General features: G+C 36.8%; 1 protein-coding gene across 3 annotated transcripts in view; it reads left to right on the forward strand.

Annotated features, from left to right (window-relative positions):
- The window catches only part of Vps8 (VPS8 subunit of CORVET complex), a 193082-nt gene that overhangs the window by 22346 nt on the left and 145424 nt on the right, over window positions 1-25312 (forward strand). For all 3 annotated transcript variants that reach the window (XM_063261176.1, XM_063261177.1, XM_063261174.1), the window contains exons 6-14: window positions 479-511; window positions 1418-1472; window positions 9551-9675; window positions 10561-10647; window positions 12985-13052; window positions 14242-14395; window positions 14501-14560; window positions 16591-16698; window positions 20995-21075. In XM_063261176.1, coding sequence (XP_063117246.1) covers window positions 479-511; window positions 1418-1472; window positions 9551-9675; window positions 10561-10647; window positions 12985-13052; window positions 14242-14395; window positions 14501-14560; window positions 16591-16698; window positions 20995-21075 — 771 coding nt within the window. The remainder of the gene's footprint in view (window positions 1-478; window positions 512-1417; window positions 1473-9550; window positions 9676-10560; window positions 10648-12984; window positions 13053-14241; window positions 14396-14500; window positions 14561-16590; window positions 16699-20994; window positions 21076-25312) is intronic.

Genomic DNA, 25312 nt, shown 5'->3' on the forward strand with positions numbered 1-25312 from the left:
ACTTTCCCAAGTTTACTGAGGAGTAAAACTTAATGTTTTACTTCTTTCCCCTTTATGTGCGGGGTTAATAGGTAATGTGCAGGCTGGGAAGCTTCCACTCAGAGGCAGCAGAGTTTCCTTTTGCTTAAATCTTCATTGACGCCTACCATGTTGCTCCTGTAGTACTTAACAGTGAATTACATTATGGAAATGTCTTTCTTCTCTCTTTTTCCTTTACATTTCCACTTATAACAGCACCCTTCTTAAAGCATCTGTAATAACTACTAAAAGAAAGTGATCCATTCTCATGCTCTTTTATTTGATGATATATATACAGCTTTTGTAGGTTTTCTTAGTCGATAGCAAAAATGGAAATTCCACCTCTTATCTGAATCAGCTTGGATCAAAGTATATTTAAAGAGACAGCCTTGTACCATTTGCTGTTTGAAAATGAGGTCATCTTTACAAATACATGCTTTGTTTTTTAAATTCCTTTTAGGACAAAGTTGATGCTGGCTTGCCTACAGCAATTGTAAGTATGCTTAAACCTTTGAATGTAAGCTTTTTTTTAAATGTAAGCTTTTTATTTGATTGAGTTTTTTATAGTCTTATAATGTTGAAAATTGTTATATAAACTAGTATGGTTGCAAATTCGTAAGTCATTTTACTTTCAGGAATAGTGTTGAATGTTTTCATTCTAATTTCTTGTCACTCCTAAGGCTTTTGTCTGAGATGCAGAGAGTGGAATCACCTTTAGTGTTCCCAGGTTTGTTTGTAGGTAGTTCTCCTCCAGATCTTTCTGTGATCTGGTCTCCCTTCTATTATGGGAGTGGAGAACAGCATTCAGTGTAATCCCTTTGTGGTAAATGTACATTTAACAATTCTAGACTCCACTGCCAAGCCTGCCAAATAGTCAATCTGGAGAGAACTGGGAGATATTGAAAGCGCACTAGTGCTCTCTTTTCTCATCTCCCTCCAGTTGCCTCCTGTGGCTTTCTTATTAGTTGTTTGGTGAGGAAATGGCTGAGTTTTGAACATTTCTGGTACCTTTTGGCTCCTGTGAGTAACTGGGCAAGACTTCTGGTATATTCTTTCCCCCATCTCACAGGAAGCCCTCCAATGGCAAATAAGTACCTCATACTTTATCTGGGTTTTTTTTTTAAAATTGCTTTAGAGAAAGTTAAGTGGCATGTTTTTTGCCTATAATGTTGAACATATGATATTTTGATAGTGTTTCCCTTAGAGTAAATTTAGAGGGATTCTCAGAAATAAAATGTCCTGAGTTTCATTTCCCGTTTTGCCTCCTAGTTGAGATTCTTGTTTATAATAGTTGGTATGTCGTCTGGTGCCTAGAGGAAGGCAGGCCAACAAATTTAACTGATTATTTCAAGATCTTCAATGTAATATCTTCAAATGTAATTTTCCCTTTTGGTTTCAGGCGGTCTCCAGTCTGATAGCAGTGGGTACATCTCATGGATTGGCTTTAATATTTGGTAAATTTTCTAAGTACTTTCCTACTTATAAATAGTAAGAATCCTTTTGAATTTTATAATGCCCTTTAATCATATTTTACAAAGTAGACTTTATTTTCTTAAATAAAACCAGAAAAATGTATAAAGAAGCAGCAAATATTTTGTAGTGAAAAATCACTGGGTATGGTGCTACATCCTTGTAGTCCCAGCTGATCAAGAGGCTGGGGAGGAAGATCACAAGTTCAAGGCCAGCCTGGACAACATAGAGAGACTCTGTTTATATATAGATAGCTTTAAAAATTAGTTGACTCACAGCTCCATTTTGCTACTCATAGCAAGTCTTTCTTGCTTGTGGGTTATATCACATTTATTGACTTTCTGTAGACCTCTACAGAATGGTTTATCATTTTGTCTATTTCCAGTTGTTGGTATTTATTTTTAAATTCTGAATGATAGTTCAGTAATTGGTTTTATAAAAGATCTTCAGAGAATAGGATTCTTCAGATTCTGAGTAATTTTCTAGGACTCTTACTGACAATAAGCATTCCATTGTATCCCTTTTAAATTGAAAAAAATTTTAGCCCATAATTACATTGTTTTCTTGGTTGAGATGATAACATGAACACTTTTTCCTCTCTGAGACTAAATAGTTTCATTAGTCCTTTGCTTTTGAATTCAGTATGTGAGCAGAACGTTTTCTTCTGGTTTTTTTTTTTTTTTCATTTAAAAACCATTAGATAACCTGATAATACTATATTTGTAAGAAATGTTTGCTAGGGACTGTATGAGAGTACTTTAATAACATAAATTTGGAAGAATGAAAATGCACTAGTTTAGGTTTCAGTTGTCTCTGACTCTAATTTGAACCATAATTTGATCTCTATGGAGCCTTGCATCTTTATTTACTGTATGAGTGGATAACATTGTCCATTGTTTTTGAACAATTTAACTTTGTATTTATAAATTTGCTATTATGGCAAAAGCTTTACTTAACATGAAATTGTAATATCCAGTCACTTCAAAGGTGATTGATTGATTGCTTGGGGAACAGAAGACCAGAAGCAAAAATATGATTTCTTTGAAAGAACTTTAGAATTTATTTTTAAAATAATACTATTTTTATTACTATATAATTGATATATAATAGAAAAACTAGAAAATATAGATGAACAAAAAGTCGAAGATAAAAAATTATAAAATTCCTAACTCTACTTTCCAGAAACAACCCCTAACAGTTCTGTGTAATCTCATCTTTGTTTTTGTTTTTTTCCTTTCTTTTTTTCCCCAGTACTGAAGGTTGAAGGCCTTGTGCATGCTAAGGAAGCACTAATACTGGGCTTGGCTACATTCGCAACACTTTTTCAATTTTATTTTGAGGCAGGATTTCACTAAGTTTCATAAACTGTCCTTGTCCTTGAGCTCAGCCTCCTGAAGAGAGTGCGCTTAGACTGTAGTATACCTGGGTCCTTTGTGGTCTCTTTTTCTATGCATGTACACATATGTGTGAACATCCTCAAATGAGAACATGATAACTTGTTAACTGCTTTTTATTATGTGTTTGTAATGTCATTTTAATGATATATACTGTTCTTTTAAATAGATTCATCAAAATTTACTCCACACTTAGGAATTTATGTTTGTTCTGTCTCTGTTTCTCTCACCACTCACTAGGGATTGAACCCAGGGCTCTCACACTGAGTAACATCACCAGTCCCCACCCCGCCACCCCCTTTTTTGAGACAGAGTGTTACTAAATTCCTAAGTTACTAGGCTGAACTCGAACTTTCCTCAGCCTCCTAGAGTACTGCGATTGCAGGCATGTGCCACTACAAAGAAAATTCGCTAAGTTGTCTCCAACAGGAATGTGATGAATATCTTTGTTTCTGCTTTTTTGTGTATATGAGTAGTTCCTCAGGGCAGATTCCTAAAAGTGGAAGTTCTTGGGCCAGGACATGAACATTAAAGATTTGATGTGTATTATTTAATTGCCTTTTGGAAACGTTTTGCCTGGTTGGTTTCCTATCAGGTACAAAAATGCTTATTTTGTTGGGTTGATAGACTTGGGAAATGAACTTACAGAGTCTCTTTGTTGTCTTTTATTTTACACGGGAGAGATTGAAGAGCAGAGAGATTAAGTGACATGCACAGAACCAAGTTTAGAGCCAAGACCACTGAAACCTAAACTAGAGCACTTTCAGTCTTCCAAGTAATGTCCCTGTTCTGAGAACAAAGGAGGCAGACTCCAAGATAGGAAGAAAAGAATAGAACTAAGGTGAAAGAGGACAGAATGTAATGCATATTTATCTCAGCAGAATGCATCTTGGTCTTTCTGTTCCCACTCACCAGTACTTGGTTTCCCTCAGCTCTGCTGTAACCTCCCTTCCTTACCGAGCAGTTGTAAGAATATGTGACTGCTTATAATCAAACCCATGCAGAGCTCACTGCAAACAAACTTAAATGAATACTTTAAAAACTAACGGAAGAGAATAACGCATTATCTTTTGATACTGTCTCCATTTCCTTGGGCCTGGTGCCTGTTTTTTTAGATCTCCCAGCAGCTTTCTTATAGATACAATGAAATAGTAATCTTTTATGGTTTCATGGAAAAGAAAGTATGCCAAAGTGAACATTTGGGACAGAATCTTGGTATTCTGGTTGTGCTTTAGGCTTTAAGAGTGTAGCTAATAAATTTTACTCATTATTGTTTGTAGAAAGCAGATGTTTAGACAGTGCTTTTTAACAAATGGATTAAAATATGCTTGCGAGCACAGGAACAAATGGCAGACACTGCGAAGTGTCTAGACTGGAGGTCTGAGTTAGATCTGATCTTACATGGAAGAAAGTATAACAGGAAGAACTACATGTGCGTCAGTGCTAGATTTTCTTTAAAGTAAAGGTCTGTATCACTAAAATAGCAGTCCTCTAAGCTTAACTTACAGTGACTGTTCTTATGGAATTTTATAGCATGTTTTGTGTATCTTGGTTCTCACTTTCTAGTCTCAAAAGTCCAAATCTTAATGAAAATGTTTGTCTAACCTATGATCTACTTCCTTTTTTATTTTTTGTTGTTAGTGTACTTTGGTAATTATCTTTTCTAAATTGTTTTTAATCTCCATGTAACTGAGACATGGATTTATTTACAATGTTATAATTTGAATATCATAATTTGAATATCAAGCTTTTTTCCCAGAACCAATATCTGAATATAAACATAAATGCTAGACATGAGTTAATAGATATCACTTAACCAAATTTAGTATCATTACCACAAACTAAAGTTTGTCACTTATACCCTTGAAATTTTATCTGCATTCTCTCTGAACTTTTGAACTGATTTCTTGCTTTTTTTCTCTCTTTTGATCTTTTCTTCATGGATTCAAAAGGAAAAGGTATAGTAAATTTGGTTTGCATGAGTGGTTCTTTTACATTTGACTTTTTCAGTGTTGAAAGAGACTGCCAATTATAGTCAGTGCTCTTGTATGAAAGAAACATAAATAGCTAATTGAAAAATTAAAGCAGAGACTTGTGAAAAACTATATGTACCTTTAATGCTTTATTTTAACTGAAAACATATGTTTTTTCAATCACTTGGTACAATCCAAGCCTTTTCATTGAATTTGTGTTTCCCAGTAGGAGGTCTGCAGTATCTTTTGGCATGAACTTTATTAATAATGGATCATATAAAATGTAGGCACCTGTGGATCAGTCTGTGAGTGAAGAATTCTAGAATTTTAACAGAACTTTCCTTTAGTCCTTCACTGTTACTTTCTTAGCACCCTGCTTCATAACAGTTTTGTAAAGTAACTGACTTTTACCGCATTTTGTGAAACATCTTGTTAGTGTTCGTGGAAACCACAGCCCGTTCTGTTCCACTATCTAATGAGAAAATACAGTAACATTCCAGGGGCATGGGCAGACACAGGGATGAGCACTCTGACTGTTGGTAAGCATTGGTCCCCTGTACAGTGACTGATTAACCGAGGGCATCGGGTGCTCTGGTCTTCAGTCAGTGGACTGTGGAGGCGGTGAGAACTTCAGTGCTGTGGCTTGGTCAGATGCAGCTCAGGTAAAAATGCTCTGGCTGTTTCATGATCATTGGTGGAAAATGTGTCCTAACGAGATCTCCTTTCTTTTTCTTCTTTGGTCCTAAAAACTATTTTAATGTAATAAAGGATAAGAGAAGAATAGTGTTGAAGAATGTTGAATACTGGCAAGTTAGAGTTTACATATAGTTAAATTTGATTCCTGGTGGGATAGAGGTGTTTCCTTGCATGATTGTCTTCAGAACTGATTAAAACAGGCTAGGAATGAAAAAATAGAGCTCTGGCTTGGTTTTGGTATATGGAGCTAGAAATTCTTGAATGTTTTAGGGTGATTATAAACTTTATCCATTATTTGTGACATCTCTCTGCTACTCAGCACATTACTCTTATGCCCAGAATATCCTGAGATCTACCCTGAGCCATGTACACTTTGTAATATACTTAGGTGAAAAGTTACTTAGGTAGGATATCTTCTCTCCACACACAGCACTAGGGACCAAAACATTTCTGATTTCGGAGAGTTTGGATTTTGGAATGTTCATGTAGACTTCACAGGTGGAGGAGCATCCCTGGTCCAAAATCCAAATGCTCCATAATAGAAGCCTTTTTGAGTGTCAATACGATACTCAAAAAGTTTTGAGTTTTGGAGCCTTGCCGATGAAGGGTACTCAGCCTGTACTAACAAAAGAAATACAATTCATTGCAGTGTCAAGGAGGTAAGCTTTTCGTGGTATCTGTTTTCAAGTTCCCTTGCTTTGTAGGCTGTATTACTGTCACTAGTAATAATTCCTTGCATTTGTCCCTTTTAATGCTTTCGAATTTTCCATAGGCATTTTGTTGTTTAAGCATTATGTGAACTCAGTGAAGCTTAAGGGGAAAACAGTAGTCTTATTTCCTATTTCTCACAGCGTTACCTGCTTCATAGGGACCCACTCGTTTTTTTAATACTGAGTGGACAGTGTCAATCTATATAATTTGATGTGCGTTTATAAATGACAGCCTGGATAGAGCTCTCGATCCCACCTTTCCTGCTTGTGTCCAGGTCCTTATGTTCTTTCCATGCAGTAAGATTTAAGTGTTTTAAAGAAGTCGTATGTTGTTTTAGCCAAATACTTTCCTCTAGAATTGTCCACAATTATCTGCACTAGAGAATGTTTGTTACTCTAGTAAGATAAGCATGCTATGTTTTTTCCATAGAAATTCTACATTTTCTGAATTTAGTCTAAATAATTATGTAATAGAAAATCTGTTAACATACTTTAAAGATTTAATATATAAAGATAGAATTGAAAAATATCTTTGTGGATTCAGAGTAGATTACTTTTTCTGTAGGTTTTTTTTTTTTTTTTTTTTTTTTTTTTTTTGGTACCAGGGATTGAACTCATGACCTCACGCTTACCAGACAGGTGTTTATGCTGTTGAGCTAAGCCCCAGCCCCCAATTACATTTTTGTACTGTCACCTGTCCACCATCATTTGCTGCTTTAAAAAATTATGTGTAAATCTAATCTATAAATGAGTTTGTCTTGGAAACTTAATATGCTAGGGATTTTGAATGATTATTTTGTGTATTATCTTACTTTACTGATTTATTCCTCTTAGCAACACAGTGAGGTAATGTATGTTTTCTACATTATACAGAAGATGGGGGAGTTTAGAGAAATTAAATGGCTTTTCTGAAATCACCCAGACATGTAGTTGCATTGCCTGTAACCCTCTAGGAGTAGAGGTGGCATTAAATTTCATAGCCATATGACTTTATGCAGGGAGACTATAAAGGCAACAAATATATTGTAAAAATCAAGAAAAAAAATTGAGAATGTTTTCATTGATACATATCTATAGAATATACATTTATTGCCTATTTCAAGAGCGAGGTAAGTTGCTAATTTAGTTTCCTATTTTACCTAGTTTTTCGTATGTGGGAACTGTAGTTAGGAAACACTCGTTTTCGGGTGTTTAACCATGTCCTTTTCCTTCCCTCTTTTTTCCCACTGCCATTCTTTTCTGTTCTCTCTTCAATGGTAGGCTTATTCTTTATTTGATCACACTTCTCAGTTCTCCCACTCGTATTTTTCCTACCTTATAAGCAAGAATACTTCTATTATCTAATTTTAAAGCATGAACTTTGTTAAATCAGAAAGCATCAATGAGTGTAGTGGTAGATCTGTACTCTGCAGATTTTGGCTCTCAAGCAGAACTGCGAAGGATTTCAGCACTGTGCTGGTGGGACACTACTCTCTGCCTGCAGGGCAGGCACCCAAGACCTGAAGAGCTGCTTTGTGGGGCTTGAGTGAGATTTCATATTACCGTCTACTTTTGTCTTCTTACTATCAGCCCATTACTTGTAATGTGATTCAGAGCAGTGGTAAATATGAAAAGCAACCGTCATATCATGAGTTTGCAGATTAAGGTTTTGCACATAAGCCATCAACTATATAAGGTGGCCAGGACATTATAAGGCTTATGAAAGGTATTATAGAGAGGTAATTTCAGGAGAGCTAAATGAAACATGATGTCATTTTAGATTCAGGTAAATTGTAGAATAAAGGGATGTTTTTGCTTAAATTGGGGAAAAGAAGAAAATTAGAGGGAGGCCAATGTGGTTATATGGAAAAAATTTATAATTTTATAATTCTAGATGTGAAATAAAGATAATGAATTTTTAAATATGTCAGTCCTTCCATGTTTGTTTATTCTTTTTTGAATGTTTACCTTAGAAGACTTTTGAAAATGGAGTACTTCTGTATACCAGATACAGCATAGTTACTTGAGGTTTTCTGCTCAAGGTGGGTTGCTTTTAGAGCCAGTTTATGAGCACAAAAAATAAAATGCTTTTATAGTATTCGCTTTGAATGGACAGACTTACCTCTCATTATCCTCTGACCTGAGAATGAATGTCTTTGGGTCCTTTCTGATAGCTGGATTTCTTATAGAAGGTAGGTTTGTAAATGTGAAAGTTATTCATTCCGATGATAGTTGGATTCCTGAGTAAAGGCACCACGCTAAGAATTCTGGGACTGTGAATTCATTTAAAACACGTCTCAAAACAACTGTAGCATGAAGATAGTTAAATGGAGACACACAGGTGCTGGGGGAGTCAGGTGGACTCTAGATTATAGAAGAATTGTATGTTTTTCATTTGTTTTTGTTTTTTACTAAAGAGTTACATTTTGTAATACTGCTTACATTAAATATTTTTTAATTTCATTGTTTTCAAGTGGGTACAGTCATAAGTGTACACAAAATAAGTTTTGCCTTGAAGCCCTAGAGCAATTTCTTTTAATTATTAGATAATAAAACTTAATAAACTAGTGCCTCCTAGGAAAATCAGAGATGATTAAGGCAAGATCTTTGCCCTGAAGAACTTAATCTAATAGAAATTTGAATTACTTGCTTTTAGCATATCAAATGTTATGCTTGAAATAATTTTCTGGAGTAGTTTAAATGTTCACTCTGTAATTTTACTTGCACTGTTAATTTGCTCAGTAAACCTTTTCTTTGCAGATAATAAAAATGTAAATTTCAGTTACTTTCAAAATTAACATTTAAATTTTGATTTTTAAGGGTTTTAAAGCCCTTTTAAATGACACCGCTATTTCCTGTAACCTTGCATTTTGAAAATGGTAATAAATACAATTTTAGAATGAGGCAGCTTATAGAGAGTTGGTTTGTCCAAGAAAAGATAGTGTCTTAGCGATTATATTTTTGCAGTGCTGGCAATTGAACTCAGAGCCTTGATCATGATAAGCAATGCTCTTACCACGGAGATACATCCTCAGCCTTGCTTTTTTCTCGCTATGTGCTAGTAGCAAGTTTCGTAGTATCCTTTTCTGTAGGTCCTACTGTTTCTGTATTCTTGGTGTCTAATTAATGCACAGCTTCTAGTAGATGCTGAATATATTTTTAAGTATAAAAATGAAAGATGAATGTAACTTTATTATCTGCTTCTTTTGATTCTTACCATTTCTCAAGTCTTAGAAAACACTCCTGTAATATGTTTATCTATCTACTGTCTTCCATTTTTTTCACTTGATTTGCAAACTGTTTTCCTTAGATCAGAATCAAGCATTGCGACTCTGCCTGGGGAGCACTAGTGTTGGGGCTCAGTATGGAGCCATCTCTGCCCTCAGCATCAACAATGACTGCTCAAGACTGCTCTGTGGCTTTGCTAAAGGACAGGTGAGGCACAGACTTTCTTTCATTCAGGAGATCATGCTAAAAACAAGTTTTGAAAACGAATGATATCTGTAGAGGTACCTGAGGTTACTCAGACCTACTCTCATGTTGTTCACATTTTCAAATAATTGTTGTTAACTGAACTAGAGTTTAAATTTTTATAATTTTACAAGTCATATGTCTATTTTAATAGATTTTATAAACCAAACAGTGATATATAAAATCTATCTCCTGGCAGTAATAGTACATAAGTGTGGCTGCTCTGTAGATATACTGTATTTTGCTTTCTGGATTCTTGTATTTTTTTTTGTCTTTTTGAGACAGGGTCTCTCTGCAGTTCAGGCTGGCCTTGAGCTCACTTTGTAACCCAGGCTGGTCTCAAACTCACAACGATCCTCCTCCCTCAACCTCCTGAGTGCTGGGATTACAGGTGTGCATTGTCACACCTGGCTTGCTTTCTGGATTCTTAACTGTTGTGTTCCTTGACAACTATTTTGCCGTTTTTTTTTTCTTCTACTTCTAAATTGGTAATAGGTTAGGGCTTTTCTCCTGGTCTGGTGTGTCACTAGCTGGTTTGGCCGTAAGCCTTCCCTATCCTTTTTACCAGTGCTAAACAGATTGACTTACTAGAGAAGTCTTACCTCTCAATATAAGAATAGCACTTAAAAATCTGAAGGGAAAGTGGTTTGGGCAGGATAAGGGACAGATGAAGAGAGAAAAAGGCTCCAGGCTTTAATGGAGCTACTATCTTTAGGTATGTTTTAACTTTATAGTTCTTTGCCTGTAATGTTTATAGATGAGGAATAGATTATTTCAGCCAGAAGGCAGGATACTTATGTCCAAAAAAGAGCAATAAATTTGTTTTTAAAGCACTTAGTTGTCTTATAGATCACCATGTGGGATTTGGCCAGTGGAAAACTTCTCAGATCAATAACAGATGCTCATCCTCCAGGAACAGCGATATTGCATATCAAGGTACCTACTTCTTTTTCTTCTGTTAATAGCCTTTATAATTATGGCTTTGTATTCATTTTAAGTTTACTTATATTACTTCCAAAATGTGTTTAATATGAAGGTGAATATTATTTGATAGCCCAACAAGATATTTTCCCAGGTTAAAACCAGAGATGGGAATACAGAAATATTCAGCTTCAGATTATTTGAAACACTAATATACATAGCAGCAAAAACGGCAAGTCAATGTGATCCTAGACTCGTGGTTGGCAGCAAAGACAGGCAGCACCCTGCTGAAAACTTGTATGGAGATTTTAAAGTCTTTTTAAATCTAGTTAGTCTGCCAAGGTTTTATTGCTGAGGGTATGTGGTCAGTCACCCTTTTTGGGAATTGCCTGATATACAAGGTACCAACTGTGTAAGAACCAGAGTTTGGGTAGTGTTAGAAATGAATGTATTGATTTATTTTCTTTTAGGCCTCTAAAGAGAAAGCCTTAAGATTCTTGTCTTGGTTTTCTCCTTTCAGGTCTGAAAAAAAAAATCAGCTTAGGTAATAGACCTCACATATAAATACATGTGAACCTTGGTTCTTACGTGTTGGCAAGCCCATGTTTAGAAGCATAAAAGGACTATAACTGGCGAAGTCTAAAATCAGATCTTCTAGATTTAATCAAGTACATATTTTGTTGCTTAGCTGTGCAGAGCTGTCTTATCCATGCACATGCTTTTTAAAGTCTGCAAGCATCTGGAGTTTATATGGCTGCATCTAGGTTAGTTACAAAAAAGTCTTCTGTGACAAAGCAGCACTGAATCATTTAGTAACAATGAAAACAACCAAGACAAGTAAAAGTAGAGAGAACTCCTCCTTCACTACCTGATGGTAATCTGTCTTGACCTCTTCTAGTAGAGTATGTGCCAAATTCCAATACATTATAGTTGTTTATTATCTGTCTCATCTCTGTTAATTAAGATTTTTGAAATTAGAATCTTATAATTTATTTTTGTGTTTTACCCATAGTAACTGCTCAAGTTATTCCTTGATTGAAGGACTAACTAGTTAGTGGTGTTTATAAATGACCAATGCATTTGCAAAAAGATGAAATTATTGTGAGAAATAATAAAACAAAAGATAACCAGAGAGAAAATAGAAAGGTGTACCTGAGATTCAAAGCATAGTGTCATTTGGGAGCAGTGATGAATACAGTGTGTACAGACACAGACTTAGGGAGCAGACAGGTGTGATTGGAGATTTCTGAAGTCTTGGATTGATGGGGCCACTTGTACTTCAGTATTTTTTAAAAGCTTCTATTGAATCTCTTTTCCTTATTGGTACACGTTTGCATTATGTAATGAATGAATACATTTGTCATGGGGAGCCAGCACATGTACCTCATACATCTGAATTCTTTCTGTCCCCCTCCCCTTACTCATTTTCGCAATATTGTACCTACATCTCATCAGTAATGGTTTGGGCTTGCATATTTTGTGTGTGAGTGTGTATGTGTGCGTGCACAGTTATATAAATGTATAGTACTAATTTTAAGTGTCTTTTAAAACATATATACAATAAGTAGAAAATTAACAGAAAAATGAGTTCTGTTTTTCCTGCACTGCAGTGAACCATCACATGAATGTGCATAAGCAATGGCTCTTCTAGGATCAAGGAAAAAGAATGTTTTGCAATACATTCAGTTCAGTTGAATAAAAAGCTTTGGCTGTGGGAAACTAGTCATTGTAAATGATATGAAATACCTTGTTTCATTTTGTGTACTGTAACATTTACCCTACCTTATATGTGTCATTGTAGATACTTACTATTTTGAGTTTTTCAAGTTAAGTAATAATAACTGAAATATAACCTGTGGAAGAAGATCAAGGACATAACATATTTCAGGAAGAGTTATATAAAAAGTTACAAAGACGTTTCAGATTTGTGTATTAACTCTTAAGTTATTCAGAAAATGTATTCAGGCAGGTTTATTTTCCAGTGTTCCCAAGTGATTTTACTGTTTCCTTAATCTTGAAAACCAGACAACTCCAAGTGTACGCAAATGATCCTGTTTGCTTAATAGCAAGTTAGAAAATCTTAATGTAAGAACCCAAGTAGAGAACTTCAGGGCTTTTAACAACTATAGTTGGTATTTTTATTTTATTCTGATGAAAGGTAGTTTTACTTTTTGAAAGCCCCATTTTTTCAAAGAGCCATTTTTATCCTAAATAAGGATAATTTTGTGTGTTGGAGTGTGGGTTAAATGTAGTTTAGGTTATTTCACATGCTAAATATGTATGTTGTAGGCAGCTTAACACTTGACTGGTTGTTTAAAAATCTACAAAAAAATAAATTCTGTCTCTGTTTAGTTTACAGATGATCCAACTCTTGCAATTTGCAATGACAGCGGAGGCTCTGTTTTTGAATTGACATTTAAGTAAGAGACTAATGGACATTTGTTGACAAATGAAAAGACTTACTCTGGTTTAATGATTTAAAATTGAACATGAAGAGGTCTGGAAAGTTGATGTAATTGAAAATAGATTATGGTTGTGTATTACAGTTACCTGGGAGGCTTACAGACCATGTGGAGTTACAGGCTTGGTTCCCCCTGATTTTATCTCAGTAGGTCTGAGTCAGACTTCTAGAAATATTCTCCCCAGACAGTTCTTACATGCTGTTAAGCTTAAGAACTGCTGTTTTGGAGTAGCTCACTAATTTTGATTTAGGCCCCAGGCCAAGTTGATTGTAACCATAATGGCCAGGTGTAAAATGGTTTTTATTGCCTTAGAATTGCCTTGATAACTCTTAAATAAGTGCAAAGACTTTCTAACTACATGGAGGAACATATATGAACCTGAGTTTTTTTTTTTTAAATGGCAAACATACTATTCAATGTGTATTATGTTTCTATAAATTCTTTCAAGTTCAGTGCCTATCTTTATTTCTTGTATTTTTTGTAACTTTTACATACTGAGCTCAGAGTAATTGCTGCAAACATATACTAATGTATTCAGCTGATGTTTACTGAGCATGCCCTGTGAGGAGGCTTGTATGTAGATACAAGAGTTACAGCTACGAATTAGGCATGGTCCTTATTCTGAAAGAAGTTCCATTCTCACTGGTGAGGGTAGGGAGACAGGAAATAAACATGTAAGTGAAATAATTTAAGTAGGTATGTGTGCCATGAAGGAACTAAGGTCAATGTCGTGGAGCACACTTAGGATAACTCAGGAGGTAACATCTGAAGAAAGACCTCAGTGAAGAGCTGGCCAAGAAATGTAGCGCTATGGAAGAAATGTCCCAGCCAAGGAGTACTGAATACAGAGGCTAAAATGGACATGAGCTTGGCTGCTGGGGTGTGTCAGAAAGGACAGCAGTGGGGAAACGGTGAAGGCAGCACTTCACAGTGTAGATTATAAGAGTTTGGATTTTATTTTATGCACAGTGGTGTTTTCAGACAGTAGAGTGTGTTTAACAGAAGCACGGCAGATCTGATGTGCGCAGTAGAGATCTCATGCCGCTGTAGTGTGGAGTTTGGGTAGTTAGGGACAAGAGTCAAGCTAGAGAGGTCAGGGCCTTAAATCATTGCTAAATGATTCTGAATGTTTTGGTTACATTTTCAGGAGAGTGATGGGAGTGAGAACTTGCGAATCTAGATGTCTGTTCAGTGGTTCCAAGGGAGAAGTTTGCTGTATTGAGCCTCTGCATTCCAAGCCTGAGCTGAAAGATCATCCCATCACGCAGTTTTCATTATTGGCCATGGCATCCTTAACAAAGGTAGACATATTTAAAAGATGACACTTGTAGCTTTTTGAGGCTTTGACCACAGATGGTTTGAAAATTACAAGATAAATATTGAAAATAATATTTTTTCCCCTAAAGATACTGGTCATTGGATTGAAACCATCCTTGAAGGTGTGGATGACTTTTCCTTATGGACGTGTAAGTATGCGTCTCCATCTTGTTAGCAGATGAAGGAAGGACATGTTAGGAGGTTGGGGAAAGTGACTTATAAGGGGCAAATTGTAAGCAGTTGTCAAAAATCTAGGAAGAACAGGAGTTAGTGCTGTACTGTGCTGATGACTGTCTAGAATTACCTTAAATTGAGCAAAGCAGGATAAGCTGATGACCAGGAATCCTGAGATCTATACTTCCTGCCTATACTGCTTTAAGTGTGTGTCCAGCTGTTGTTTTTAACCTCAATTTGACAATCTCTCTATACTACATCTTGGTGCTTTGTGGTCATACCTAATATCATGCAGCATTTTCCTAGCCTTGTTTATGCTCTTTTAAGGGCAGGAATATTCTTTTGTTATATTTGAAGGATAAGATGATGCATTACTGAGTCCCAAGCTTGATTTTCAGTGTTTGAAGGATGCTTGTTTTTGTGTGATGGCCATGCTGAGGCAGATCAGACTCACTGTCTGCTACAGTGACACTGAACACTGATCAAGTACACCCCACTGTAATATCCAACAGATACTGCTACTGTGTATGCTTTCCTTAGCATCTGCCTCTGATGCCTTGTCTTAGGGGTTGGTACTTCTCAGAATGTTCACTTGGCCCTGTCTATCTGTAGTTTTTGCTTTCGCGGATTCAACCAATTATACATGAAAAATGTTCCAAAAAAAGCAGAAAGATGGTAAGTTCATGCCTATCCTCAGCAACTTAGTGACTTAGACTGTCTCAAAATAAAAAATAAAAAAGCACTGGGGATGTAGCCCAGTGTGAAGGTCTTGGATTCAGTCCCTAATACAAACAAAACAGAGCAAAACATCAGAAAAAACCAATTGCATCTATACTGAACATGTACAGACTTTCTTGTTATCATGCTAGCCATTGTAGTATAACTGCTTATGTTTATTTATATTGTATTAGGTATTATAAATAATCTATAGCTGTTTTAAGTGTACAGAAGGATGTGCATAGGTTGTATATAAATACTACTCAGTTTTATTAAGGGACCTAAGCATTATGGACTTCAGTATTCAAGATGATAGATACTGACGAGACTGCATTATTCAGACCCCAGGTTCCCTTTCTGTTCTGCTTAGTTATTTTTAGAGAGCTGTGATCTTCTATTCTGTGCTGAGGAAAGGTATTGATGGGATGGCATGGAGAGGGGCGGTACATAACTGGGGCCATTCCAGAAGCCAGAAAGATCATTTTTGTTTTCTTACTGGTACCCTGTGAATCTCTGGGCACAATGAAAAGCATTTCTTTCCATTAAGTGGCAAGGCTGGCTTAGATTTCCACTAACATTTTCCAGTTTAGCGTCACTGGCTAGTTGAAGTTTCTATTGTGGTGATGTAGTCACATCTTTTCATATGTTTTATTAGTATTTTTTCCAACATTTTATTATAAGCATTTTAAAATGAAGTGAAAAGATGTTTTCATTAAATATTTGCATACCTGCCATCTAAATTCTACTACTACCATTTTATGGTACTTTTTTAGTACATGTATGTACATCTATTCATCTACCCTTCAGACTACATATTTTAGATTTTTGTGTATTAGAAAAAGGTGCGGAAATGAATACTTTTTCCCCGAAGTGTTTAGCATGCATATTGTCATCTGCAGTTTAATATTTGTTTAGAGCTTTTTTTGTTGTAAAATTTATGTACAGATCTGCATGAATCTTGAGTGTGCATTTGCTGAACTTTGGTAGATGCTTACAGTTTTGTAGCCCAAACCCTTATCAAGATAGAAAATGTTCCATCAACCGAGAAAGTTCTCTTCGACATTTCCCAGTCAGTCCTTGCTTTGTGGGAATTTTTAGGAGACACTGAAAAAGACTTATCAAGGAGCACCATTTGTAAGGTATTTCTGAACAGAGATTTTGCTTTGTTCTTCTGTTAGGATGATAAGAATTTTTTCTTCCTTCCTTGTTTCTTTCTTTCTTTCCCTGTTTTTCCACCTGTGGTACTAGGGATTGAACTCAGGGCTTTGTGCATTTTCTTCTTTTTTAGATGGATCCTTCCAGTGTTCCACTGCTAGCCTGGCACTTTGTGGCAGTACATAATTATGTGAACCCCATGCTTGCTTTCTGCAGAGGAGATATTGTTCATTTTCTACTGGTAAGTTCTAGTATGATGGTGGGTCTGTTAGAAAGTTTTGTATTATAACATCTCTTTTTCTGGCTTATCAGTAATTGAATATTGTGTCAAATCTATTTTACTATCATAAGCCTTTGGAGACAGAATGTTTAATTTTATTTAAGGCTTTAAGCTAATCATTCTCACCTCCATAACTTTTCATGATTTCTTAAATCCATCTTCTTTGGACTAATAATTAATATTTTATTCATGTGTATAAACATGAATGTGGGCATATTAATGCCCTCTACATATGTGTTTGTATATTTACTAGGGAACAATTATTAAATACCTACTGTGTTCTCTGCACTCTGCACTAGGAGCAAATGAAGGAAGTATAAAGCATTTCTTCTTTTACATAGATTATCTTACTGTTTGAAAAATAAAACCAGCATACTTGTTACTACTAGTGTGAACAGCTTAAATATTTACTCATTTGATGAGAATTAAAAGTTGGTGTGAATTAGAGAGCAAAGGTGCACAATGCTCTAGAGAGGCCCTGGGGGACTTGCTAAGGATTCAGAGGAAAGAAGACTACTTCAGGTTAGAACCCAGAACACACTGGTGTGGTCTCGGGTTTCTAGCTGAGCACACTTTGTGAGTCGGTGGTGCTGGGAATTGATCTCAGGGCTTTGCGCATGTTTCACTGCAGCTCACTTTGTCTCTGTAGCCTGAAACCTAGGCTTCCTTTCAGTCCTCTTTCTCCCTTCGGTTGTGTTGTGTCACCAAGTCCTGTTGATTCAACCCCCACAATCTCTCAACACTCTTCCTTTTTGTTTTCCTGCTGCTGCTTCCACAGCCTGAACTGCGCATGCTGCGCTGGCTTGGCAGTGCCTGTGCTAAACTGCATTGTTCCTGGGCGGGATGCCGCAGCAGCTTCCCAAGTAGCCTGGCCTTAGTGCTTTGTGTATGCTGTTGTCTCTGTCAGGAAAGCTCTGATCTTCTGCACTGAATCTTAGCTCAGGGTCAGCACTGCCTTCTGTGACCCTCTGAACTGTTACTGCTTCCTATTATATATTCCTTTTTAAAAAATAGTATTCAGTACTTTAAAAATTACTTGTTTGATGTTTTTCTTTCTTACTTGACTGAAAGCTCCATAAATTTGGAGACCAATTATACTGACTATTTCTAGCCACTAGGACACCACCTCTATATAGTACATGCTTAATAAATATTTATAGACTTAATGACAGGGAGAAATCTATGGTAGAACATAAAATTGAATATATGGGGTAGATCCAGAATAGATGTTAGCAAACTGAACCATCAGACACATTTGACTAGCCACTTGTTTTTGTAAATAAATTTTTAGTAGAATATAATTTTTTCCATTGGTTTATATATTTGATTACTTTCTCACTGCAGTGGTAGAGTTGAGATGACAGTGTATGGTCTGCAGAGCCTAAAATATTAATAGATAAAATGTGTCCCTTACAGATACAGCATGTCAACCATTGCCATAAGATTTGGCCTAAATTGGTAATGGGAAACTGTCACAGATTCTTAAGTAATTAAAGTGGTAAAGGTATGATTAAATGCCTTTAGGATACTTTAGGAAGATTAATGTAGAAGTAACAGAAAGATGGAAAGGAGGGAAATTGAAGGTTTTATTCTCAATAAAGCAGGTGTGAGGTGCTTAAACAAAGGTAGCTGGTTGTAGTGAGTTAAGAGATCTTGGAGTGAAGGGCATGAATAAAATGTATCTTTGCATTTTAGAATAAAAAATATTAAAAGGAGGGCTGGGAATTTAGCTCAGTGGCATAAGTGCCTGCCTTGCAAGCAGGTGGTCGTGAGTTTGATTCCCGGTACCAATTTAAAAAAATATTAAAAGGGAAATCATCTGGGTAGAAAATAAAAAGGAGGGTTCCTGTGCAGAGAGAAAAGAGAAGAGAGAAGAAAGGAAAGATTGCATTGAGTGTGTTGAGTTAGAATTGAAGCTGAGACTCTCGAGTGTTTTATCAGGGGTGTTCTGTAAGTGAAGTACGAATGAGAATTTCATGATATTGAAAACAGTTGAAGCTCAGGAAATCAAAAGCTAAAGCACACATGCTGTGTGGGCCAGTGTTCTGTTAACTGTAACAAAACCACCGAGGTAATTGATTGATTTAAGAGAGGGTAGGTTGATTTTGGCTCACAGTTTTGGGAGTTTCAGTCCATGGCCATTTGGCCACATGGCTTTTGGGCCTTGATGAGGCAGCCCATCATGGTGGTGACATGTGTAGACCAAAAGGTGCTCCCTCAGGGTGACTGGGAAGTGAAGCAAAAAAAGAGAGAGGGTCCCAGTGTCCCTTTCAAGGGCATGCTCCTCCTCGCACTGTTCTAACTTCCTTCCTTGAACACCTCACCCCTCACCCCCATCCATATTGGATTTGAACCCAGAGCCTTTGCACTGACCTACATCCCCACTCTTTGATTTATTTTTTATTTTTGAGGTGGAGTCTAATGAAATTGCTAAGTTGCCTGGACTCAAAACTTGTGGTCTTTCTGCCTCAGTCTCCCAGAGTGTTGGGATTTTAGGGGTGTACCACTTTGCCTAGCTGAGCCCCATTTCTTGAAGATTTCATTACCTTTCAGTAGTGACGGTTAATCCTTTAATGCATAGACCTGTGGGGGACACTTATATAAACCAGCACATGACCTTGGTGGGCACTCGTAGGAGGGACAGGAAAAAGAAGAGGAAACAGGTCCATGTCCTGTAGGCATGTCCAGGTAGGAGGGTAAATGGGGCGGTGTGGCCTCACACAGAAGACAGAAGGAAGCCTTCAGTACAGTGTCAGTTCCCGGGTCATATCCATAGTAGACAAGGATCAAGAAAGAGGAAGACTGAAGAGAAGGTAGCCATGTGTAGCAAGAAGTAGTTCTGCAGAACCTTTTTAAGCGACTGCTTATCAGTGGGCTAGGAGATGTTAGATTGTAGAGCTTTATTAAAGAAATAGTTCTTCAGATACACAGATTACACAATCATAGTGTTTGGTTAAAAGATGAAGACATATAGTTAACAGTGTCTATAAGAAGGAAATTAAGGAAAGGCTTTGGGGGGGGGTTGTTTGTTTTTTGTGTTTATTTTGAAGATAGGGATTTCAGAAACATCGTAGCAAAAGGAAAAAGGCCATTCAAGAGGAAGGACTAAATAAGCCAGCAGAGGAGAAGCAACATTAAACAGTGATGGAGGGAGGAGGAATTAGAGTTTATATAGGCAAAGTGATTTTCTTTGAGGATTTTAGAAAATCTTAGGGGAATAGGTAATGTTGGCATTGATCTTCTGAGTTTATGAAACACTTTCGACATATGCAGCATATAAAACCACTTGGTACAGACTTGTTTTCATTTTACAGACGTGGAAACTAAGAAAGAATGAGTGATTGCTCTTGGTCACACAGCTGTAATAGTGGCACTTACACTTAAACACATGGCTCTAGATCTTACATTCATTTTACCAGAACATCCTTTATGGTAAAGCAGGTAATTTAGTAAATACAGCATGCTCTGAAGGGCCTCACATGAAGCGGTCTCAATTTTTTATTAAGGTATCCAGTGAGGTTAGTGCAAGTGATGGGATTAAATGGCAGAGTGGAATTGAGACTTACAGACGGCCAGCGTGAGCTGAGGGCAACATGCAAGGAGACACAGCCGAATGGAGCCTGGTCGTTTCAGGAAGCCAGGTGTATCTCCTGCTTTATCTTTTTCTTCAGCATTCTATTACCTTGAGGCAGAAGTGGAGAAAGTAAATTACAGGGATGATTGGACATTATGTAGTGTGTAGGTACACACAAATAAAATACTAACACTAGAGATTCTTTTGGAAAATTATGGCTTATGTGAGCTATAATAAATCATAGTTCAGGAATGTCTTGTTTTGTCACTATAGCTGCTGCTGCTTCTCCACCTCTTCCTCCTCTTCCTTTTTCTCCTTTCCTTCTTTTTTCTTCTCCTCCTCCTTCCTGTTTTTAGGCTTATACCGTGTCACTAGTCCCATTATATGCGCTAGCTAAATACGATTACTGATGTGATCAAGTTAGGTTGTTTTGAGTTATGACAGAAATGTATGGCGTTTGCCAATAGAGACAAGTACACCACTAGCCAGACATGCTTTGGGTTTTGGTGCAGATCATGGAGAAAATGATTTCTTTTCACTTGTGAAATAGTTTCTGTAATTATCTGTAGTTTTGGTTTGTCTACACTGAACAGGGAATCATACTTTACCTAGGTGGGATATAATACATATTTTTTAAAGCGCTTTAATAACTGGTGCTTTGGTTGTTTTCATTTCATCTTCAGGTTAAGAGAGATGAATCTGGAGCAATACATGTTACTAAGCAAAAGTATCTTCACCTGTACTATGATCTCATCAACTTCACTGTGAGTATTGTTCAGATTAAATGTTCCCATTTATTTCATGTAGTTTTTCTGCATCCATGGTGCATTAGAGCTACCAGGGTTTCTTCCATGAACTATGATTATTAAATATTTTAAATAAAATAACTATATCCTAAAAAATTATGTTATTAAATTGAAAAGTACTTTTTTTTTTTTTTTTTTTTTTTTTGAGAAGAGGTCTCACTGTATTGCATAGACTGTTCTCGAGCACCTGGTCTCAGGTGGACCCTGCACTTTAATCTCGTGAGTTCTGGACTGCTTGCCTGTACTATCATGTCCATCCCATATTACATTTTTACACTGACTTACAGATTAATGATTTAGAAACATAGGTTGAACATCTTTTAAGAATTAGTAAAAAATTATTTTATAAAACATGTCTGGGAAAAAAAATCACAGGTTAAGTGTCTCTTATTCAGAATGATTACTTAGGATGAGAAAAATCTGAATATCTGAAAACTGAAATTCTCGAATCCAAAACTTCTTTTGCACCAACATGCTGTAAGCAGGAAATTCCACACTCAACTTCATGAGATGGACTCTGGTCAGATGAGTTACAAATACTGAATAAAATTACCTTCAGACTATGTATATGAGACAGAAATGAATTTTAGTTAAATTGAGTCTTTTTCCATGGTATCTCATTATATGTATGTGTATGTGTGTGTGTGTTTGTGTGTGTGTATGTGTGTATGCAGAATACAAAACACTTCAAGTCCCAAATATTACAGACAAGGAATACTTAACCTATGACAGTTTTTCCATACATGTTTCATGAAGTAATTTTTGAATCATCTGGTAGTTTTCCAGTAATCATCATCACTTCTGTTTAAGATATTTGAAATACAATACTTTTGTTTTTTGTTGTTGTTTTTGGTGGTGCTGGAGAGCCAGCCCAGGGCCTTGGCATGCAAGGCAGGAACTCAACCACTTAGCTACATCCCTGGCCCACACAGTATTTTTTAAGTCTGTATAGAAATGTGTCACTGGAAAAGTTTCTCCATAACCAGGAGCCATTGTCTTACCAGTAGAGAAGTTGGTGTTTTCATCTGTCCTTTGGCCAGCATATTTGTGATGCTACCATTAACTGTATGTTTTATAAATTACCTTTATAAAGATTTATTTACAATAGCATCAACACTTATGATTTTGAGGACCTAATCTCAGGAATAATTACTCAATTATTTTTTTTCCTTTAAGGATAAACTTCATTCTAATTTCATGTCATATTAGCAAAGCTACTAATTCAAACAGAACAATAGTGAAATGTTTAACTGGGTAGTCAAGCCAAAACTTCATCAGATTAAAAGTCCTAAAGGAGACTTTTAATGCTAAGAAAGCCATTGTCCTAAGTAGCATCATGTAATGGACTTGTGAGCCTATGTTTTTCTATTTTAATATAAACATTATATTGAAAAGATACCAATACTTTTCCTTTTGAAATGTGTTAACAAATGGTTTAACATAATAAATCCTCCCAACTGATCAGAAGCATAAAAATTATTAAAGCAGAGGAAAGATTCCAAATCCATAAATAGAGCAATCATAGTATATAGATCTATTTTATTTTCGAGACATACTAGTTTTTGAAAGTGACAACTTCCTGTAGTGACATGCTTCTGGCTTTTTCCAGTACTCTTGGCCTGGATGACATGTCACTTGTCAACATCTTTGGGTCCTGAGAGAAACTGAGGTCACCTCCAGACCCCTCTTCTTTAGAAGCAGTATTATCTGGTGACAGGAAATAAAGATCTTTTCCCACCGTTTGGAATGAAGTCTCAGCGACTTGGCTATGCAGTTCCAGACATCCTCAGAGTTCACTTTCTCCTCCATACCATTTGGGAGGCTCAGAACCTTGTGTTTTCTTCAACTGCTTCCAAAAACCTCATGTTTAGACCGTGTATTTCTTAGATTTGACCACACAACACTTTTGGACCCAACAGTAAATCCTTTCAAAATGTAGATATTCAACAGCTGAGCCAAACCATTCTGTGGTGAAGCATAATTGTGTTCCCTTCCATCACTGGATTCTTCTTCAAAAAACAAAGATAACAGTGATGAAATGGCTGCACTGTTTTTATATCCTGTGAAGTTTTCAGATAGACATATTTGTGTGCCCTTTGGGGTCACGGTTCTCCCTGTGCAGATCCTGGCAGCCCTGGCCATCCAGAGGGTCCTCCCGTCCTGCCTTTCTCATGTTCTCACAATTTCCAGGCTCTTGGGGTTTCTCACTGACCATTACAAATGGTGTCCTCGCGAGACCTGGGTTAAGGACGTTCTTGGCTTCACCGTTATGAGGCAGCTGCATTGTAAATGGTCCCAGGGTGGCTTCAGTGCCACAGGACAGTAGCTAAATTGGTTGCTGCAGACCTAAGTCCTCTTTTTTCTTTATCTCTGACTAGAAAACACTGTAACTCAGTGGATTCTAGTTCAGGAATTCTTTTGGTTCTTCATTAGGGGAAGGTGGAACCCTGAAGACATAGAATACTAAGATCTCTGTTGTTTCACTGGCATGTGGCAATAGTCTAACTAGGAATTCATCATTAAATTGTGCTTGGTCAACCAAATGGCACTCTTTAGTACCTGCTAGTACCGCAGAATCAAGTCTACCCTCACATGGGTTTTTCAAGAGCTTCAAAGATATTACCAGTTCCAAGGTCATAGAATTCACTTCCTGGATTTTAGGGATGTTTAAATCTTTCTCAGCTCTTTCCCAGAGCTAACCTGTTTGTGGTTCCACATATACTGTTTTATCTTGTGCAGGCTTATTATTCATTTTTTAAGTCCAATGTCAGAATTGGAGGTCCCAAGGGCCCCTTGGTCTTTGACTCATCTTTTTCATAAAGCAGATGGCTCTCAGCGATACTAATCTTAAAATATTTCTCCATTTTCTCATGAATATTTTTACCTTTGGTTCTCAAACCAGCAGTTGCTTAAAGGATGTCATAAACATCCCTTTTGATTTCTAATATTGTTATTTCCAATAAATTGTTATTATTTCATAAAAATGATCATTTCCCTGTTGAGGTCATATACCTTCTGAAATATTAAACCCTGAAAGGCAACATAGAAAGGCTTGCATGGGAACCAACAGGAACTCAGAAGGACCGTTCAAGACTGTTTTAGAGCTCGGCATGGTAGCACATGCCTGTGATTCCAGCACTTGGGAGGCTGAGGCAGGAGGATCACCATGTGTTCAAGACCATCCTGGGCTACATAGTGAGTTCAAAGCCGTTCTGAACATAGCAAGATCCTGTCTCAAAACAAGCAAACAAATAAGAATATTAGTGGTATATGGTTTATAGTGATGCCCACTGTTTTTATATCTTATCATACAAGGACTTCCAGTATGAGAACATCAGATAGTGCAGCTTCAATCTGTTGTCTGCTTTCCAGCATTTTGTACTCCAATTTCTTTCTTTTTTTTTTTTTTTTTTTTCGTCTTTTTCGTTTTAATCGGTACCAGGGATCGAACTCACAACTGCACACTTGCAAGGCAGGCACTTACACCACTGAGCTAAATCCCCAGCCCCTGTACTCTTAATTTCTAAACACTGAAGTTTTTCAGTGTCAGTCTGATGCCAGAAATACTTAGGTCCATCTATCACTGTGGCATAAGGAGCTTTTACCATCTTCATTTGGGGATTATTCCAGCTAAGAAACACTGAAATATCAGAGTCTGGACTTTGCATAGTCACCTTTGAGTATTTGGATAGAAAAACATATTTGAGATATTTTACTGGAAGTATACCTGCTAATCATATCTTCTGCTATGATCCTGTGTTCATTAGCAAGAATAATTTCCTGTCTGTCTTGGAATTTACACATTCACATCTCATTTGAGCCTCATCAGTCTTCTGGGAGAGAGAACTTGTCTCTTCCTTGCAGTCTGTGTCAGAAACTGAAGTTTCCTTAGAGAACCATGTGGCTACCGTTGTGGAAACAGTGGACTCAGGAAGCCAGGCGTGCTGATTGTGTCCGTATGGATCACAGAAACACTGCCACAATCTATAAACTGTGCAGAGAGAAAATTGCTAGGCAGTTGTTTTTGACCATTCCATGGTACCATAAATTATATTCTGAGAAAATGGTGCATAGTGCATCTGCCTTTTGCAAAGGGCTTGCATAGTTCTGGGGCCTCAATTCGTATCATTTAATCTCTCCAGAAGATGTCTAGTTTCAGCTTCATCTTCGTTAGCTGAACTTAGTATGTGAAGCA

This window comes from Cavia porcellus, unplaced genomic scaffold, assembly GCF_034190915.1.
Source record: "Cavia porcellus strain 051 isolate PalLab524CR breed Dunkin Hartley unplaced genomic scaffold, mCavPor4.1 scaffold_14, whole genome shotgun sequence".
Classification (NCBI taxonomy): domain Eukaryota; kingdom Metazoa; phylum Chordata; class Mammalia; order Rodentia; family Caviidae; genus Cavia; species Cavia porcellus.